This window comes from Hemiscyllium ocellatum, chromosome 1 (assembly GCF_020745735.1).
Source record: "Hemiscyllium ocellatum isolate sHemOce1 chromosome 1, sHemOce1.pat.X.cur, whole genome shotgun sequence".
In the NCBI taxonomy this organism is placed as follows: Eukaryota; Metazoa; Chordata; class Chondrichthyes; order Orectolobiformes; family Hemiscylliidae; genus Hemiscyllium; species Hemiscyllium ocellatum.
Window position 1 is genome coordinate 87599979 of NC_083401.1, and position 21803 is coordinate 87621781.

Below are 21803 nucleotides of genomic sequence, written 5' to 3' on the forward strand. Positions count from 1 at the left end.
CTGTGGAAGATGGACTGTTCTATGTAGCTGACAAAGAGACAGGCATAGCTGGGGCTCATATGCGTGCCCATGGCTACCCCCTTGGTCTGGAGGAAGTGCGAGGATTGAAAGGAGACATTAAAGGTGAGCACCAGTTCAGCCAAATGAGTATGTCGGTGGAAGGGTACTGTTGGGATGGCAGGAAAGGAAGAAACTGAGGGCTTGGAGGCCCTGGTCATAGCGGATGGAGGTGTTAGAGGGATTGGATGACCATAATGAAAATGAAGCACTGGGGGCTGGGGAAACTCCAGTCTTGGAGGAGGAGGGCATGGGTGGTGTCTTGAACATATGTGGGGAGTTCCTGCACGGGGGATAGGACAGTATTGAGGTAGGTGAAGTTGAGTTCTTTGGTGCAGGAGCAGGCTGAGACAATAGGTCAGGCTTGTGGATCTTGAAGTAGGTAGAATCAGGTGGTGTGGGGTTCCTGGACTACAAAGGTGGAAGCTGTGGGTGGGAGATCTTGAGGTGATGAGATTGTATATGGTCTGGGAGCTGATGGTTTAGTGATGGAACAAGAGCAGGCCATTAGACCTTTCAAGCCTGCTTTCCCACTCTTTAAGATCATGGCTGATTCTCCTGTCTTAGTGTAAATGCTCCTGCTTTCTCCTCCATAGCTCTTGATGCCTTAAAAATAAAATTCTCTGTCTTGAATATATACAGTAATTTGGCCTCATTAGCCATCTGTGAAAATTTCCATTTGGATCTATGCCTAAAATGTACATCTGAGATTATCTTTATCATCCAGACTCTTAAAATACAGCTCGATCACATTGAAGAATAGTCTCATGCTTTCCTTGAGCAGATACTCTTAAATACATTATTGGATTCTCTGGTTTTTCTGCTGCTTAGATCTAGGCTGCAATGAAGCCTGCACACTTTGCACAGCATTGATAATTTAGCAGCCACCAGACTATATGCTATGTTTTCTAATTAATTCTGTCACTATCTCTCTTTGAGTGAAAAATATCAATTCTCTCATTGCTGAGAGCAACAGGGAATGGACATTAAACACAATCTGAAATAATGTAGAAATATGTGCAAAAATATTCTTTGGTTTTACTAAAAGCAATCCTGTTATACTAATTTTAAATGGTTTCTGAAGCTTTAAAAATTTATAGCTACTAAATACCATATTTCAAATGGTGTTCAGTTGCTGCTGCGGATTGTGCAAACAAGCATCAGAGCAAAGGTAGAGTTTACGCGACTAAGACAAACTTGGCAGTAGACACTGGAGGTTAATTTGAGCAGAAGTAATGAGTTCTTAAGGCAAGATGAAGTGAGAGTAGTTTTAAAATAAGTTGTGGAGCTGTAAATGACTACAGGATAGTAGTTGGGGAAGGAAGTCTGAAAAATCTGGCCAAGATGTGTACATCAATTCTGATTTAAATCGGACTTGATCTGATGACCAGCAAGTGCTTGCTATGGACCAAAATCTTTGAATTGTTTTTGCCAAGTAGCTTGTTTGAATCTGATGCTAATTTGAAAGGATTTCCAGATATTCAATAAACATGACATTAAGCAACACTCAAGTAGTCATCAGGTGGTAAACAGGAAGTAAAACTGTTTTTTCTGATCAAATACATGTCAAGTAGATGTGTGTTTTAAAGTAACAGCTGACACATATCCATTCATTTCAAATGTATTGGTCTTTTAGGTATTGTTTTCAATCCAAACCTGGATATTGTTTGTGTCTGGCGATTGAATGGTGCTAAATGTTGCACAAGCCAGAGTGAACATGACTACTTCAATCCTTTTTTTTTTAAAAAGATGGAAGGCAGATCATTTAAAGCTCCTGAAAAGTTTGCATCTCGATGTGTACCTTGAGCTCCTAGAGGGCTCTTCCAATGCAGTGGTAATGTCCCTACTGGTTGACCAGAAGGCCTGGTTTTAAGTTCCACCTGCTCCAGAGATGTGGAATAACATCTGAATGGGTGGTTGACAAAATATCTACCTTGACCTCCTACATTTGATGTCTTTGGAATTGGATTAGTGACTTCCAACAAGCTCAATTGTTTTTTTGAGCATAACTAGTGGAGAGATCTCTCCTCACTTTTTTTCTTCCTGCCCATCCTGTTTAGATTTGCCACGCACTCCAATATTGCTAAGGCTCCACAATGCCACACTCTCCATGTTGCTGTGAGGGCAGTCTCACTGTTAGAACTTCTGGAGTTCAACTGTTTGGATGTAGTTGAATCAAGGCTATAATGAGGTCAGGAGCTATGTGACCCTTGTATAAACTTAACTGGGCCTTGGGAGTAGCATTGTCTGAACCTGCGTGCATCTTAGGACGAAGACTTGTTGACAATTCTGCTTTTCCTTCCTCCAGTGTGGTAATATTCCAGGTTCAATTTATCTTGTTTTTGTCTTGTTTACAACTTCAAGGTTTTAATAGCAAGATTTGATTGAACTACAATTCTCATGAATTCCTTTTATTTCAAATTAATTGGGTTAATGGACCCAAGTCATGCGTCCTGAAGTGATACAGCATTACATCAACAAATTACAGATTTTTGCAGTTAACTGTGCATTTTTAGATTCCAGAATTTATTGCTTTTGAGGATCAATAGGAATCATGGCTGATGTTTTCTTCATAATTTAGCAAAGTATGATCAATATAAATAGTGCTACGGTCTTTCATGTTTTGCTGCTAACTGTGCTGAACTTGTAAAGTTTTAAAAACATTGTAATACATAGTTAACTGGCCAGTTATTATATCTTCAGGGTTTGCTGTTGTACACTTGAACTAATATTTATTGCAGAACCACACTTCTGCAAAAACCCAGCTGGCTAAAGGAGCCCTAGCCAAAGTTCTATTCTGCATTTGGCTAGATCCTTTGATTTTAAGTCTAACTCAATTGTTCATAACGAATTTAAATAAATCTTTTCACCTGGCTTAATTGCTTTGGACATCTAGATTAAATGAAGGTAAATGAGTTTGAAAATGATGTATTCCTGTGTTAGTTAGCATTGAGCATAGGTGGGATGGCATGGGTGGCTCAGCAGTTAGCACTACTGCCTCACAGTGCCAGGGACCCAGGTTTGTTTCCAACCTCTGACGACTGTCTGTGGAGTTTGCGCATCCTCACCGTATTTGCATGGGTTCCCTCCCACAGTCCAAAGATGTGTAACTTAGGTGAATTGGCCATGCTACATTGCCCATAGTGTTCAGGGATGTGTAGGTTAGGTGTATTAGTCGGGGATAAATATCAAGGAATAGGTTTGGGTGGGATACTTTTTTGGAGAGTTGGTGGTCTTGTTGGGCTGAAGGGCCTGTTTCCACACTGTAGGGATTCTATGGAAAAAAAACACTTTCTGATTTGTGGGCGGCACGGTGGCACAGTGGTTAGCACTGCTGTCTCACAGCTCCTGAGACCCGGGTTCAATTCCCGACTCAGGCGACTGACTGTGTGGAGTTTGCACGTTCTCCCCGTGTCTGCGTGGGTTTCCTCCGGGTGCTCCGGTTTCCTCCCACAGTCCAAAGATGTGCGGGTCAGGTGAATTGGCCATGCTAAATTGCCCGTAGTGTTAGGTTAGGGGTAAATGTAGGGGTATGGGTGGGTTGCGCTTCGGCGGGTTGGTGTGGACTTGTTGGGCCGAAGGGCCTGTTTCCACACTGTAAGTAATCTAATCTAATGTCTTGAAATCTGGTAAATAAAAATGAGCTTTGTCTATGTTCAACTTCAATATTTATAAAATACTAATCTGTTGTAAAAACAGCTTTGTAATGGTGAAGGTCATTTGGCCCATTGTGTCTGCACAGGATGCTCAAATGTAAATGTGCATCATGAATTAATGTCATTATTCTGCCCTCCCATGCTTGATCCTTTGTATGAGCAGAAGCACCTTTCCCTCTTTTTGCTGACGAGACCTTGTGATTTTGGAAAAAGTCAACCAGATTTCCTCTTGGAGTGGGTTCCAAGGAGAAATTTCTTCTTTCGCCCTGTTTCTTCAATGCTTTTTAACTGTAGTATCTCCCCTTTGAGATGTATGTTGCAAAAGTCCCCTTCTCACACATTCTAATACATTCAGTTTCTAATGTGGCACCCAAAACTAATATGCAAGGCTCAAGCTGAGGTCAAACTAATTTCTCTAAATGAAATTTTAGCAGTCATTTTCTGTTCAATCCACTAACTAACTGCCTTTCTAAAATTCTAGACTATCGTCCTTGCAGTTCACAATGCTTCCAAACTTTTATCAACCATGAACTTTAAAATTTGTACCCTGAACTCCAAAAACATAGAGTGGGACTAGTCCTTCCTTCTCACTATCCTTTTTCTACTATTAGGTGTCAGTCATTATTCTAACATCTCTTCACTTCCTTGTTTTCTGGACTTGGGAACGTTGTTTATCTTTGTTCTCAACTGTTTTCTGCCTGATGCTGGGTATTTGTTCTAAATTTTTTTTATATTGGGACTCTGGATGTTAATCCTTTTTTGTTCTTTGTGAGGGACTGTTTATACCTTGACTGCATCTAAACCATAAGAGTATTAAGCTTAAATCATGTAGCTGTTAAATATCTGGTTTCCTCATTTTAAATTTTATTCTGGGGCAATCTGCTGTTCTTGGTCTGGCTTTTGAGATGTGAAACATACAATGTGATTGGTTCTCCTCCAGTAGGAAAGCAAGCTACTTGGACTTGTATTGTTCTGGCAAGAATTGCAGTGATTGGAAGCTAATCCACTGCCATCTGGTCTGGGCATTCCAGCATTGGAAAATCAGTTGGTGGTAAGATCATATTTTTGACTCACCCAACGGTTTCTTGAATAATTCAGTTAGAGAAATAACTGAACGAGGCCTGAAAGTTAGAAGTGACTGCAAGTATAATACAATTAGTTTGGGCAGTGCTTTTTGAATCTCGAGAGCAAAGTGTGAGCTGATGTGTAAAGATGTGGAAGATTCTCAGTAGCTTTTAGCTGTTACCAACAAGTTTCTGATTGGTTTTTCTGGATAGTTTGAAAGTAAATAATGACGTAGGCAAGAAGACTTCCTGAAAACATAGTTTTTCCAGAACTTTTTTTTTGAGCAGCTTTCATGAAATTAGCAATTCCAGCAAGTATTATATGTAATTTAATGTACCTTTTTTTCCCTTAGGTCAGGCACAAAAATGGTGTTTTGTTGAGTTCCTGATTCTTCAAGTCAAGAGTAGAACAAGTGTTGCTAATTGGGAAGAAATTCACACCTTCGGTTGAATTGCCTTGCAGAAAAGTGGTGGGTGCAGTGCTTTGATCATAAATCTGTTCAAGGTTTTACTTAAATGAAATTCTCCTAAAATGAGCTTTCAAGGTAACAATTCCAGCAAGGTAGCATGCTCAGAAAATGAGAGAAGAAATTACTTTCATCTCCCTGGTTTGACCAGTGACCCAAATGGCAATCAAGTTGCCTGCAGCACAGAAGTATCTTCCGAAGCTATCCGTGTTAGAACCCCATTGACTAATGGAAGTTGTGAGTGCCCAGATGTACAGATAAACCCAATTAATATTGGTGTTGATGTCAGGATAATGGTTTCTGACCAAATAGCTTGTAGGCCTCAGGACATGCATGGACCTGAACTGAAAATTGCTGGTGACTCTTTCTGTGATCTTGCAGCACCTGCTTGTATGGTTCTCACTAGTTCACAAAGTAACTCTTCAGATTGTCACCGATGGCTGGCTGATAAGTGTTGTCATGCAAAGTGTTCTGTTACATCAACAGATCCAGGGCAGAGGAAGATGGAACAAGACACAGTTGATGCTAGACAAATGACTTTAGACCAAACCATGACTGAGTGCTATGTGACAGGTTGTGAGGACAAGTTCAGCACTTATGATACCAATAAAGCTTGCCGAAAGAAATTGGAGCATCGCATTTCAGATGACTGCTTTAAATTATGTCCAAGTGCCCATCCTAATGACACAATGAGAATTGCAATGAATACGGAAATAAATTTGAAATATTCAGTACCATCTTCTGAATCCAAGTTGGAAATGAAACACAATGTAGATGACATGGAATGTGATTCTAGCGTGCATGTTGTTGAATCATCTGTATTTTCAAACAGTTCAGATTATTCAATTGTAACGTCAGACCAATCATTAGACACATTTGAAAATCCAGGTGAGACTGAGATACTGAACACTACACAAATTATCAATCAAATATCTCAGGAAACCAACTTGAATTTTGAACAGTGCATACCCTTAGAGAAGAGTCAGTCACATGCCTTGGGAAAAGTTGAAGAAGTATGTTCTTTTAACCACAGTACTGGACCAGCCCTATGCCCCATGCTAAATCCACCTCATAATTTTGGAGACAAAGTAGGTGGAACAAGCTACAATACATCTGATAAATGTGTGAAACATCAACCAAATGCAACAGACATTCAGTTACAAGTTGTAAATGAATATTGCACTGAAAGAATGCCCCTAACACAGATAGATGAATCTAAACTTTACAAAATGCCAAAAAACTCAGCAATGAACACCACATTCATAGTGTTAAAGGACACAAGTGATGATTCTAAATTTGGATCTGAGGTTGACAGTTGGATGACTGATGTAAAGGAGCTTGTAACCCAACCAGGAACATCTGTGCAAGGAAATGTAAACGATGAAACCTTTTTGGTTTCCAGTCCATCACTTCATGAACATAACTTCTCTTCAAATACATCGACTCCTTTGCCAGAGTCCAGGAAAATCATTTTCTTCAGCTCGCCGCTTCAGAATCCAGCAGGTTTAACTGACAGTGAAAACTGTTGCACACCTCCAGTGGAAGAGACCCCACCTGACATGATTCTGCATCCAGGTGCAAGGAGTTCTGTGCAGAAATCTGGCTCCAGAATGAAATGCAACACCAATGTCAATTCAAAATTATCAAAAGTAGAAATCAAATCCTATCCGAAACCTAATTTTAATAATGTTAAACCCAAAGTTGTATCTCGAGCTCAGCAAATGTCATCAGTATCAAAAAGCCATGTATCTCCTGTGGCAGGAGTTTCATCAAAACATTTTCCAAGGTGCAGTAGTTCCATCTCATCTATTGAGTCTCCGTGTGCTCTATCTCCTGCACCAAAACACAGAAAGGAACAACTTTCACAGTCAGCATTGAAGCCAAAATCTGACAATGTACAATTCCAGAAGGCGGTGTTTAGGAAGAGAATTTATGCAAGTGAGCAGCAGACTTCTGGGATTACAGTGAAGAGAAACTCCAAATCCAGTCGCAGTATCAGCCCTCAAGCCAGAGTATCTTTAACATCTACTTTTGTCGGTGGAACTGAAAGTCACGGATATGGCTCGCTGCACATGGCCAAGGCATGGCCCCCTTCTGTGGGAGCTAACGCATGTGAGCTTAAAACCCGTCACTCTGGAGTAGAAGATATCAGTCTGCCAAGACCAGTGATTCCAAGTGTTAAACCAAGGCCACGTTGTGGCAGTTCGGCAGGTGACACAGATGATCACCTGCTTCGGAGTAATAGTCCAGCAGCTGCTGCTTGTGAAGAAGTTCACACCAATCAAGTAAGTAACCATTAATTAAATTCATTTACAATTTGTGCATACACTGAATCACAAAATTTACCCAATGTAATTGTTGTTATTTGAAGAATTTAATTCCATTATAGTCAGTTCAGGGTGAACCAAAAGTGTTTACCTTGTTATCTAAACTGAATTGTGTTTTAAAAACTAAAAAATGCCTTTTAAGGAATGGGATGACTGCTCATGCTTTTTTTTAAATGTACCTTTCTGCTTGGCTGACACACCTGAATTTGAGTTCTTGTATACCAGCCTTGATAAAGATGTGTAGGTAATTTAGACATGTGTAACCACAAGGCAGTAGTGGGTGGTGATGTCTGAACTAAATGTTAGATATTATTAGTATTATTTATTATTAATTTTAGGTTTTTTATTTTTAAAATATTATTTATTTGAATGGAAATGGTATGAGTTGTTTCCTGGTCGAGGTTGTTTCACTGGACAAGTAACTTTGCTTGCCTTTTAACATAGAATGATACAGCGCAGTACAGGCCCTTCGGCCCTCTGTTGCGCCGACCGAATCCTACCTAACCTACACTAGCCCAATAACTTCCAAATGCCTATCCAATGCCCGCTTAAATGACCATAAAGAAGGAGAGTTCACCACTGCTACTGGCAGGGCATTCCATGAACTCTCAACCCACTGTGTAAAGAATCTACCCCTAACATCTGTCCTATACCTACCACCCCTTAATTTAAAGCTGTGTCCCCTAGTAACACCTGACTCCATTAGCGGTAAAAGGTTCTCCGTGTCGACCCTATCTAAACCCCTAATCATCTTATACACCTCTATCAAATCTCCCCTAAACCTTCTCTTCTCCAATGAGAACAGCCCCAAGTGCCTCAGCCTTTCCTCATACGATCTTCCTACCATGCCAGGCAACATCCTGGTAAACCTCCTCTGCACTCGTTCCAATGCCTCCACATCCTTCCTATAGTATGGCGACCAAAACTGCACACAATACTCCAGATGAGGCCGCACCAGAGTCTTATACAGTTGCAACATGACCTCAGGACTCCGGAACTCAATTCCTCTACCAATAAAGCCCAGTACACCATATGCCTTCCTCACAGCACTATTTACCTGGGTGGCAACTTTCAGAGATCTGTGTACATGGACACCAAGATCCCTCTGCTCATCCACACTACCGAGTAGCCTACCATTAGCCCAGTAATCCATCTTCTTGTTACTCCTACCAAAGTGAATGACTTCACACTTAGCTACATTGAATTCCATTTGCCACATTTCTGCCCAGCTCTGCAACTTATCTATATCCCGCTGTAACCTACCACTTCCTTCCTCACTATCCACAACTCCACCGACTTTTGTGTCATCCGCAAACTTGCTTACCCAGCTTTCAAGCCCTTCCTCTAGATCATTTATAAAGATAACAAAAAGCAATGGTCCCAAAACAGATCCTTGTGGTACACCGCTAGTAACTGCACTCCAAGATGAACATAGTCCATCAACTACTACCCTCTCTCCTTCCAGCCAGCCAATTCCTAATCCAAACCTCTAATGTATCCTCAATGCCATACCTCCGTAGTTTTAGCATTAGCCTACCATGGGGAACCTTATCGAACGCCTTACTAAAATCCATATACACAACATCTACTGCTTTACCCTCGTCCACTTCCTTAGTCACCTTCTCAAAGAACTCAATAAGGTTTGTGAGGCACGACCTGCCCTTCACAAAACCATGCTGGCTATCCTTGATCACGTTATTCCTATCCAGATGTTCATAAATCTTATCCCTTACCATTCTCTCTAAGACTTTGCCCACCACTGAAGTCAGACTCACTGGCCTATAGTTACTAGGGCTATCCCTACTCCCTTTCTTGAACAAGGGGACCACATTCGCTATCCTCCAGTCCTCTGGTACTATTCCCGTTGACAATGACGACATAAAAATCCAGGCCAATGGCTCTGCTATCTCCTCCCTAGCTTCCCATAGGATCCTAGGGTAAATGCCATCAGGCCCAGGAGACTTATCTATTTTCATCCTCTCCAATATTCCCAGAACCTCTTCCCTGCATATTTCCAGGGCATCCATTCTAATCATTTGTGACTCCATATTCACATCAGCAACAGTGTCCTGTTCCTGAGTGAATACTGATGAAAAGTATTGATTTAGTGTCTCTCCAATCTCCTCCGCCTCCACACACAACTTCCCACTACTATCCTTGACTGGACCGATACCTACCCTAGTCATCCTTTTATTCCTGACATACCTATAGAAAGCCTTTGGGTTTTCCCTAATCCTACCAGCTAAAGACTTTTCATGTCCCCTTCTCGCTTCTCTTAGCTCTCTCTTTAGATCCTTCCTGGCTACCTTATAACTCTCAATCGCCCGAACTGAACCTTCACGCCTCATCTTTACATATGCCGCCTTCTTCCCTTTCACAAGGGATTCCAATTCCTTACTAAACCACGGCTGCCTCACAAGGCCCTTTACACCATGCCTGACTGGTACATACTTATCGAGGACACGCAGTAGCTGCTCCTTGAACAATCCCCACATCTCATTAGTGTTCTTCTCTTGAAGCCTGTTTTTCCAATCCACACATCCTAAGTCATGCCTCACTGCATCATAATTTCTCTGCCCCCAGCTATAACTCTTGCCCTGCGGCGCACGATTATCCCTCTCCATCACTAAAGTAAAAGTCACCGAGTTGTGGTCACTGTCCCCGAAGTGCTCACCTACCTCCAAGTCTAACACCTGGCCTGGTTCATTACCTAGAACCAAATCCAGTATAGCCTCCCCTCTTGTTGGCCTGTCTACATATTGTCAGGAAACCCTCCTGCACGCATTGGACAAACACCGACCCATCTAATGAACTCGAGCTATAGCTCTCCCAGTCAATATCTGGGAAGTTAAAGTCCCCCATAACAACCACCCTGCTACCTTCACTCTTTTCCTGAATCATCCTCGCAATATTATCCTCTACTTCTCTAGGACTATTAGGAGGCCTGTAGAAAACACCTAACAGGGTGACCTCACCTTTCCAATTTCTAACCTCAGCCCAAACTACCTTAGATGGCAAGTCCTCTTCCATCGTCCATTCCACTGCTGTAATACTATCTTTGACAAGTAATGCCACACCTCCCCCTTTTTTACCCCCATGTCTGATCCTACTAAAACATTTAAACCCTGGAACCTGCAACAGCCATTCTTGTTGAGGAAATTATTTTGGAATTTTTATTCATCTGTCAAAAATTTACCTATGCAAGGGTTGGGTGATGGAGGCATGCACAAGAGAAGTATGTGGGAAATCTGACCTGAAAAGTTACTACAAATTGGAGCAGCAGTAATATGTGGAACAAGTCAGTTTTAGGAAAGCAATTTTGGAACTTAGTGAATCAAACACTATAGCATGCTGGCCTGCACATTGATCTTTGGAAAAAACTTAAGTTCTGGGCAGATTGTTAAACCAGCAAATTCTGCTATGTACAAGTGACATAATATGAAGCAAGTCATTCTGCCACTGGTGCTTCTACCATCCAATATCATTTTGAATGATCAGGTCTTGTCTTTTAAATCCAAATGGCCCCTCTACCTTAATGCTTCAATGTAAATCAAAAGATCTGTTACATTCATCTTTTAGATGCTTAATCTGAGGTTGGTCTTCAATAAATTTAAGAATCCGTTTCTATTACTCTCCAAGTGTCCATTGATTAGTGACCTTTTAAAAGAAACTAAACTTGCATTCCTCATCTTAAGTGTTTTTTTATTTATCAAACATACCCTCATATACATTCATCCCCCATCCCACTCAGAATAACATCCCCATAACATTGTTGAATCTGTCTCCACAGATGGTGCTGGATGTGACTCGATCAAACACCTTTTTTTAAAAATCTTCAAATCTCCATTATTTGCAGAATGAAAAACAGAAGACAAACAATGTCGCCCTGGACAATTCCTTTTAGAACCTTTTTGTTTCTTAAAAAAAAAATCCTTTTTCTCATTTGCAATTTGAAATTTCATTTAGGCCCAAATTTGCACAATCTGTTCAGGCAACCCTTTCATTCCACGGATCAACCTAGTCGGTCTGAACTGTTTCCAGTGCACTGCCTTTGAGGCTAAGTGTGGTCGAGCCAATATGTGTAGCAAGATTTCCCCATATTTTATAATGCATCCACATTGCAAGAAAGACTAACATTATGTATTTGCCTTGGGAATTGGTGTATCTGCATACTGACCTCTTGATCTAAAAGAACAAATTTATGTTATGATTATTTTCCATACGTTTAAATCTGCTTTGGAGGTAGTCTGAACAGCTGCCCACATTTAATTTGCACAGGCGCAAATAGTTGTGCATTGTAAGCAGTTCAGGCCATTCACTAGATTTGTTGTCTGTGCGTCATCCAATTCAACTTTGTTCTAACTTTTTAGGTCCAGCATTGATCCCTGTAGTAGGCCACTTGTTAAATCTTTCCAATGTGGAAATGATTCACTTTGGTATTCTCAGCTTCCTGTTGGTTAGCTAATTCTCTTGCTTTTTTTACGCCTTAGAGTGAGCTTTTGTTTTCGTGTTGTCAAACGCGTTGTGGATGTGGCACACATTTCCACAGGTTCTCCTTGATCCAATTTGAAGACTGCATATGTTGGTGTATAAGCAGCAAAATATTCAATATGCTTAAAGGAGCTTTGTGCTTCAGGCACTGAATCTTTACTCTGTGTGCTTATACAAGGAAAGGAAATTGGGAATTTTGCCAGTTGCTGCAGGCATAGTTTAACAAAAGTTTTCCATAAATAGACTCCATAAATATGAAGTAATAATTTGAAGGAACATGAGGAAACTTGCAGGATGTATGTCCCCTGTTGTCCAAAATATCTATCTTTGCAGGCTGCTTTAACAAAATCATCACCCAGCATCACTAGAGTTCAAGTTGGACGGAAGCCATGCCTTGGTGGTAGTACTAAGAGCCAGACTGTGCCGTCTCCCTCTGTGAAGTTGAGAACACTGTCTTCTGCAACCAAATTGCAACCAGGTCATGTGAGCCATGATGGTCGTGCTGGAAATATGCATAGTTCAAAAAGTAAACAGCCGTTGATCTCTGGTAAGTTTTTAAAATGTTCCTTCATAAAACTTTATGCAGCTTCACATGAATTCAACTGAAACTAACAGAAGCCCTGACGAGAATTACCAAGTTGATATTTATGTAAATTTTTCAGGTAATCTTTTAACTCGAAGAGTTTCTAGAATTTACACTAACTAGAAGGATGAAAGCCATTGAAAATCAATCAATCTGTGGAAGCAATTTTATATGCTGTCTTACAAAATCTTAAGTTCCTGTACTTTGTTGAAGTTCTGAATCAACTCCATCAACACCGTCGTATTCTTCATAGGCTTTCACTTTTTCCAAATGCTATTTTTAACTGAAGTAATTGTGTGCTGGTGGTCTTGAGCTTCTAAACTTGTACTACAGATGGGGCTGTGGTGTAGTGGAAAAAGTAGGCAAATGATAGCAAGTTTGAAATCCAGTTGAATAAGGTTGTTGATGCATTTGTATTCTTTAACTGCCACTAAGCCTACTGTTTCTGAAGCATTGTTCTATTAAAAATTAGACACCCACCTCCATCAATTCTGTTTGCAAGACATTGCATTTGAAAAGTAATAGAAAATTATTTTAGTAGCTGTTAGAAATGTTTTCGAATCCTGGCTATTACTGATGTAATATGTTTGAAGTAAATAAAGGCTGAAAGCTAAAACCTGCGGGTAATATAATGTCTGATTCAGATATAGCTTAGGTATGACTAGACTGCCTACAGTATGGACACAGGCCCTTCGGCCCAAGAAGTCGACACCGACCCTCCAAAGAGTAATCCATCCAGACCCATTCTCCTCCCCGATATTTACTCATTAATGCACCTAACACAAGGCAATTTAGCATGGCCAATTTGCTGACCTGCGCATCTATGGATTGTGGGAGGAAACCCCCACGGACACTGGGAGAATGTCTGTGTGGAGTTTGCACAGTTGCCTGAGGTGGGAATCGAACCAGGGTCCCTGGCGATGAGGCAGCAGTGCTAACCACTGAGCCACCATGCCGCCCATTATCCTTATTTCCATTCCATTGCAAACATTGATAAGTGTGTTTTTGGTGTTGGCAATAACAGTGCATGCTGTTTAAGAACTGCAAATGCCTGAAGCTCCTTGTGGTCTGGGTGGCTATGTGAAAAAAAGGTACGTTTGGCTGGATCAACGCAACCTCCTGGGTTTTGAAGCTCAAGCAATAGCTGGGGCACTAAAGTGTGTACACTTATGCAAACGTATGAATTGTGAAGAAGATGGGCAAGTTGGACAGATTGCTATGTGGAGTTTTGTGACAGACCTGTCTCCAGGAAGGGCAAGATTTCATGGTAAATATTTGTTTAAGTTGTTCAGGAATCACAAGAGAAATATCAGTAAGTAAGGTTCTTGTAATCCTGGCAAGTGAAGATGTTTCAGCATTCAACAGCAGTCAATTTGGATAGAGTTATGGAATAAATAGGGTGAAAATTCATTGCTTGATGTCGTCTGTAGACCACCAATCAGTGGAAAGGATGTGTAAACATTGAAAGGAACCAGTCTGCAGTGTAAGGCCCACATTGAGTAGTTAGAATGAGGAATTTGAAATAGCCAAATGTAGACTGGGATACTGAACAATGCTTCAGAAACAGCAGTAAGCTTAGTGGCAGTTAAAGAATACAAAATGCATCAACAACCTTATTCAACTGGATTTCAACTCGTAGTGTAGGTGCAGCAAGGGACAGTATTCCTAAACTGTTTCTCACAGCGGGTATCCAGCCCAACAACGAAGGAGTTTTGATCTGATCCTTGAAAATGAAATGGGTCAAGTGTTTCAAGTGTCAATGGGTGAACAATTTAGTGACAGTGATCATTTGTGTCAAAAGGTTCAGGATAGTGTTGGAGATTGACTTGCAACAATCTAGAGTCAGAAAAATCAATTGACAGAACTGACTTGAATGGAGCATGAACAGCTGAGCAGAATGGATTGGAATAAGAGGTTGTTGGGAAAACCATTAACTGAAAAATGGATAGTCTTCAAAGAGAATATGCTTTGAGTACAGTCAAGTTCTATTCCCTCTGAAAAACATTAGGATAAACAGTACCATGAATGACTGGTTGAAATGAACATTTAAAAAGTGTGTTTATGACCAATGTGAGGTTTAGCTCAGTTAGTTGTGTAGCTGGTGATGCAGAGTGACATCAACAGTAAGTTGAGTTCCTGTACCACCTGAAGTTAGCAGAAAGGCTCTTTTCAATCCCTTCCATCACCCTGAGGTATGGTGATCCTCTAGATAAACTGCCACTAGTCATCTCTCCGAAATGAGAAAGCAGCTGACGGTCTCTTTTATGATTTGACTGTATAGTCTGCCTTATAATAAATTTTGGAATAATCAGGAGTACTGGCAGTTTGTGGTGAAGGAGCTGAGAAAGCAAATGAGGAACTATGAGAAAAGGCTAGTAGTTATCATGGAAAGAAATCCCAGAATGTTCCATCAGATAAACAGTAAGTGGCTAAATGAAATGTAAGGCCAGTCAGACCAGAAAATGGATTTATAGGTGATGGTAGTATCCATGGCTAAGGTATTAACTGCTTTACATCCTCTTTACAAAAGCGAATACTGCCTAGGTCATGGTGACAGAGAATGTCTGTCAGTAGAAAGATCAAAATTATTGAGTAAAGCCTTGATTGTTGGCAGTTAAAATTGATGAGGCACCTGAGGATTTTGAAGGAAGTGGAATAGAATTGGTGAGGCAAATGCCATAAATATTCGGTCATCATGGTCATGGGAGGTGGAGGGGGTGTACCAGAAAACCAAATTGGAAACATTGCAGACTGACTTGATAGAGGCTGCCCAGCAATTGTGGGCCAGTTCAAGATTGGTGTGGAAACTTCTGGAAACAAAGAGGAGATTCATCTGGAAGAGTCAATGGATTTCTAAAGTAGAAGTTGTATTTTAGCAAGGAGGTAAGAGGCTTTATCAGGGTAGCACTGTATAGTGTATGGGCATTTGATAGTGCCACAGGAAAGTTGCTGGTCACTGAATAAAAAAGGGCAGTAGCATTGTGAAGACAAAATTGGCTAAGTGATAGCAATCAGTAATAGTCAATGGGCTCGAGAAAAGATTGTTAATGTAATTCCTTGGGGCCCTTCTGTAAATTTTAATCTGGATGAATCGTGGCAAATCCCCAAGTTTGCAGGTGGCAAACTAAGAAGGACAGTAAACTACAGAGGACAGTAGTGTTCTGAAGGTCATGTGAAAAGTTGGAGGGAGTGAATATATGGCAAATGAGTTGCAATGCAGGAAAATGAGGTGGCACACTGGTATGTTTAAAAACAGCGAATGATAGGGGGTGTAATTCTACAAGGGGTGTAAGAGCAACAAAACCTTGGTGTCTGTGTGCACAGATCATTGAAGGTGGCAAGACAAGTGCAGAGAACAATTAAGAACACTGCTTTATTTGCTGTCTGGAAATAAAGTACAAGAACAAAGTGATGTTGAACTTGTACAAGATACACTCCAGCTGAGGTCTAACAAGTATGTAGTAGTCAGGCCACATTGAGGAAAGATTTGAGTGCATTGGAGAGCAAGAATTGTTCCAGGAATTAAAAAAAATTTCAATTGAGGTTAGATTGAAGAAGGTGGCACTTCTTAGAGATGACAAGACAGGGGAGATTTGATAGAGGTTTTCAAAATCATGATCGGGCTGGATAGGGAGAAGCTAATGCTTTAAAAATGAAAAGAATAAGGGCATGCAAATTAGGTCAGGATAACGTGAAACCAGCTTTCTCTGTGCTGGTAGTAAGGGGAATGCACTACCTGGAAATGTGGTTCACGTAGGTTCAATGGAGGTATTCAAGAGGGCATCTATCATTTAGAAATGGTGCATACGGATGTGGGGCAAAGCTCAGAGATTTGCATGAAGTGATAGAACTAATGCAGGCATGATGGGCTGAATGGATTCCACTTGGAGCATAATTCTGATTCTTCTGTAGTTGACCCATGTGCCACCGTTGAAAATGGCACGTGGTAATCTCAATTTATTCCTTGAGCCATCAATTGTACAGTTGTCACATGTTCCTGTTGTTTTGAGCTTGACTCACAAGAATTGTGGGTGATTTAATATATTTCTTGAGTGATTTGACACTATTGAAAACAATATTTTTACTTTAGAAAGTTCCCAGGAATGTAAAGGAAGATAAATCAACACTTGAATGCATTGTATTGCCATGTAAACATGAGATATGGTTTCAAGTGGTTGTTTATAAGCATTAAGACAATCACAAGTGTCTTTGATGCTATTTGAATCTACTTTGACTCTTTTATTGCTGATGACTGAATTGCAGGGAAATCTGGCAAAGATAAACTAAATCTGAGTTTGCACCACAAGTTAGGTTTTGCTTGTAATGATGTAGTTTGAAATGGCAAAATGAATTTGTATTGTAAGAGACACTTTTGAGCTGATTTTTAAAACTAATTGGTTTAATTTGTGCCAGAACACAGATCTGTGGGGTGCAGGCTTAGGTTTCAACTAACTTAGGCTTGCGGAGTGGAAATTACCAACATGAAGCCAGGACTTATTTACTGACTGAAGCTACGTTTCACACATTGGTTTTCGTATTTTGGGTATTTCTGGAACCCTTTGAATTCAACTTTTCCATGTCTGGGATACTTATTTCATATGGCTGGTAACCAGTTGGCATTGGATTCTCCAGTGTAATTTGCTCAAACCAGGACAAAAGATTATAGACTTTTTTTAAGATCAAATTGCTGTTAAACCTTGCAAAGGCTAACAAAATGTCAGTAGTGGAAAAAACAGGTTGGAGGGCAGCCTTTCTCTCATTAGTCACATCCCAGACCAAACATAGTGATCATTTGAGTTTCCAATGACTCTACAATGAAATTCTTTGGTCGTACTCTTTAAAAATGCTTTTTTGACCTTCTAAAATTTCTTGTTTTGTTAAGCCTACATTCAGCTGCCAAAACACTTGGTGTTGGAAGTTGCTATAGGAATGTGAAATACATTTAAAGCACATAATAGCTGTTGGAGTGTGACGTGGGATAAGATGTAGCAAATTAGGCCATTCAGCCCATCAAGTCTGCTCTGCCATTCAGTTTGTGGCTGATGGTTGTCAACTCCACGTTCCTGTCTCTTCGCTCATAACCCTTAAAGACACTGTCAATCTCAGCCTTGAATATACTTAATAGTCTCTGTAATAGGGAATTCTACAAGTTGAGCCCTGAGATTGGAGCTAAGAAGTTAATAAAATCATGGAGGGCATGGATGGATAGGGTAAACAAAGTCTTTCCTTGGGGTGAGGAGTCTAGAACTAGAAGGTATATAATCAGGGTGAGAGGGGAGAGATTTAAAAGGGGCCCAAGGAGTAACTTTTTTTCATGTAGAGGGTCGTGTGTGTATGAAATGAGCTGACAGGAAGTGGTAGAGGCTCGTATAATTGCAAGATTTAAAAGGTATCTGGATGGATATATGAATAGGAAGGGATATGGGGCAAATGGGACTAGATGGCTTTGTGTGTGGTCTGGTCTGCGTGTGAGTTGGACCGAAGGTTCTCTTTGCATGCTGTACATCTGATGTGATCTGTCTTAAATGGGTGACCCTTCACTCTGACATGCTCTGTGGTCTTGGTTTTCCCCTTATGGGAATCTATCTCTCTGCACCTAAGCCGTTGTAAGAATGTTGTATTTACAAGATCTGTCTAAGTCCAACCTGCTCAACCTCTGCTTATAAAATCTCTCCATTCCTGGGATCAGCTTTGCGTACTTACACTCAACTGCCTCCAATGTCAATGTGCTTTTCTTCCAAAAGTACCAAAACTGCTCGCGTTTCAACTGTGTGCCTTGTGTAGTTTTCAACAATATCTCTTACATTCAACTTCCTTAGAAGCAAAAACCAACATTGAATTTGCCTTCCCTCTTAACTGCTGAATTTAAAATTAAGCAAGCTGAAACTTGAGCCATAACTTAATTTGTGGGAACACGAGTCCAATTTGTGACGAGATTATCAATTTTGGCAAAAACCATTCTACTTGGTTGCTTCATGAAACAAGCTTGGATAATACATCAGTCATTGCCTTGCCAAATGGAAGCCATATCAGTGTCATTTGTTTCCTCAGTCAGCCATATTGTGAGAGCAGAAGTTAACCAAGTTGTTTTTATTGTGAAACCTTGGTTTCTTGGGCATTCAGATGCAATACTTTGAAAACAATTTGATTGTGTCTTTCAAACAACTTTGGGTTTCTTCCTTTTTTTTTTGAAGATACTGCAGCTTTTGCAAAATGGCAATATGATTTGACTCCATTAGTCTACTGGCAATTACGAAAGGGCAATAAGTGCTGAAGATTTGAAAAGTTGACTGCAGAGCTAGGTTGGAAGCTGAAGAGCAGGATGAGTAGAGTAGAGACCTCAGGTTTGCTACCGGTGCCATGAGATGGTGAGGAACAATCAGCGAGTGGAGCTTAACACATGGCAAAGAGGCTGGTGCAGGAGGGAGGGCTTCGGGTTAGGCCATTGGGAAGGTGGTATCTGTACACGAAGGATGGGTTGCACCTGAATTGGAGGAGCACAAATGTCCTGGGTGTGAGATTTGTGTGGTTCGGGAGGGCTTAAACCAGTTTGGTAACTGGGTGGGCACAAGAGCTACAAATGAGAGGGAGTTCGTCGTAGATGTAGTGAATCTGTTGGGAAGGTTTCTCATGTGATGAAACAAAAGGATCGGTTAAAGTATGTCTGCTTTAATGCAAGGAGTCTTAAATAAAAATGACTAACTTAGAGCAGTATGGGTGGAAGTTGGGAGCAGCCACCTGATTGGAGGGTTTTCTACAGATCCTAATAGCAGTAGGGAGATGGCAGAACTCAGACTGGCAGATTTTGGAACAATGCAGATGTAGCAGGGTTGTTATGGATGACTTCAACTTTCCCAATATTTACTGGAACCTCTTTAGTGCAGACGGTTTGAATGGAGCTGTTTTTTGTCAAGGTGTGTTCAGGAGGATTTCATTGCTCATGATGTAGACAGGCCATTGAGGGGAGAGGCCATTTTAGGTTTGGTGCTGGGCAACAAGCCAGGACAGGGGTCCGATCTCACGGTGGGATAACACTTTGGTGACAGTGACCATGACTGCCTCACAATTACCATAGCCTTGGAGAGGGAAAGGAACGGTTGCCTAGGGAAGATATTTAATTAGGGAAAAGTTGCGAAGTACAGACTGGGCACAATTGTTCTACAGAAAGGGCACAGCAGACTTGTGGAGACTGTGTTTAAGGAGCAGTTGTTGCGAGTGCATAAATTTGTTCCTCTGAGACGGGTAAAATTTAAGGAGTTTTGGATGACGAGAACAGAGGAGCTTCTCGTCAAAAGAAGGAAGGCAGCTTATGCCAGGTGGACGAAGCAAGAATTTAGCACAGTTTCAGAGCATTAAAGGCTTACTAGAAAGGAGCTCAGAAATGGACTGAGGAGTGCCAGGAGGTGATATGAAAAATGCATGGCAGGAAGGATTAGGGACAACCCAAAGGCATTTCACTCATACGTGAGGAATAAGAGAATGATCAGGGAGAAGGTAGGGCTGGTCAGGGATGGCGTAGGGAACCTATGGAGTCTGAGCAGATAGGGGAAGCCCTAAATGAGTTTTTTCTTTGCTTTAGTTTACACAAAGGAAAGGGACCTTGTGAATGAGAACTTTGAGGAGCTGGGAAATATGGCTGAATAGATAAAGATTGATGAAGTTGATGTGCTGTAAAATTTGGAAAACATGAAGATTGAAAGTCCCCAGGGCCAGATCATATTTATCAGAAGTCCCTCCGGGAAGCGAGAAAGGAGGTTGCTAAGTTGCTGGTGAAGATCTTTGCTTCCACGGGAGTTGTACCGGAGGATTGGAGGGAGGCGAGCGTTCTTTTCAAGAAGGGAAATGGGGAAACCCCTGGCAATTACAGACCAGTCTTTCATCTGTGGTCAGCAAAGTTTTTGGAAAGCATTCTGAGGGATAGGATTTATGACTATTTGGAAAAGGTATAATGTGGTTAAAGGCAGTCAGCATGGCTTTGAGAGGGGCAGGCCTTGACCCTCAAATCTTAGTTCTTCTGAGGGGGTGATGAGACGGGTTGACTAAAGTAGAGTAGTGGATGTGGTGTATGTGGATTTCAGCAAGACTTTTGATAAGTTCCCAATGGTAGGCTCATTGATAAAGTCAGGAGGTATGAGATGCAGGGAGATCTGGCTGTCTGGATTCAGAATTGATTGGATGATAGAATGTAAAGAGTGGTTGTAGGTGGAAAGTATTCTGCCTGGAAGTCAGTTGAGTGGTGTCCTGTAGGGCTCTGTTCGTGGGCCTCTGCTCTTTGGAGTTTTTATAAATGACTTTGACTTTGAGGAGGTTGAGGGATGTGTTAGTAAATTTGCAGATGGCCAAGGTTGGAGGTGCCATTGATGGTATTGAGGGCTATTGCAGGCTGCAGTGTGATGGACACAGGATGCAGAGCTGGGCTGGGCAATGGCAGATGGAATTCAACCTGGATAAATGCGAAGTGATGCATTTTGGAAGGTCCGATTTGAATGCTGAATATAGGGTTAAAGACAGGATTCTTGGCAGTGTGGAGGAATAGAGGGATCTTGGTGTTCACGTGCATAGATCCCTCATAGTTGCCACCCAAGTGGGTAGGGTTGTTAAGAAGGTATATGATTTGGCTTTCATTAACAGGGGGATAGAACTTAACCTCAGGGAGGTTTTGCTGCAGCTCTACCAGACCCTGGTGAGACCACATTTGGAATATCGTCCAGCTCTGGTCGCCCTTCTATAGGAAAGATAGAGGCTTTGGAGAGGGTGCAAAGAAGGTCTACCAGAATGTTGCCTGGACTGGAGGGCTTACCTTATGAAGAAAGGTTGACTCAGCTCAGACCTTTCTCTCTGGAGAGAAGGAGGAAGAGAGGTAACCTGATCGAGGTGTACAAGATAATGAGGAGAATGGATAGAGCCAGAGATTTTTCCCCAGGGCAGAATTGACTGGCACGAGGAGTCTTAGTTTGAAGATATTAGGAGGAAGGTATAGAGGAGACATCAGAGGTAGGTTCTTTACGCATTCCCAGCGGTGGTGGTGGAAGCAGTGTTATTAGGGACGTTTAAGTGACTGCTGGACATGCAAATGGACAGCAGTGAATTGAGGGGTGTGAAGATTAGGTTATTTTAGTTAGGATTAGGAATAATTCTCAGCACAACATAATGGGCGA

General features: G+C 41.3%; 2 protein-coding genes across 2 annotated transcripts in view; both read left to right on the forward strand.

The window, feature by feature from the left end:
• The window catches only part of LOC132815034 (uncharacterized), a 27445-nt gene extending 21243 nt beyond the window's left edge, over nt 1-6202 (forward strand). The window contains exons 2-3 of the mRNA XM_060823735.1: nt 5131-6132; nt 6183-6202. Of these exons, the coding sequence (XP_060679718.1) occupies nt 5310-6132; nt 6183-6202 (843 nt within the window). The 5' untranslated portion in view covers nt 5131-5309. The remainder of the gene's footprint in view (nt 1-5130; nt 6133-6182) is intronic.
• mtus1b (microtubule associated tumor suppressor 1b) overlaps nt 6115-21803 on the forward strand; it is a 145584-nt gene continuing 129895 nt past the window's right edge. Inside the window, exons 1-2 of the mRNA XM_060823985.1 lie at nt 6115-7529; nt 12396-12609. Of these exons, the coding sequence (XP_060679968.1) occupies nt 6300-7529; nt 12396-12609 (1444 nt within the window). The 5' untranslated portion in view covers nt 6115-6299. The remainder of the gene's footprint in view (nt 7530-12395; nt 12610-21803) is intronic.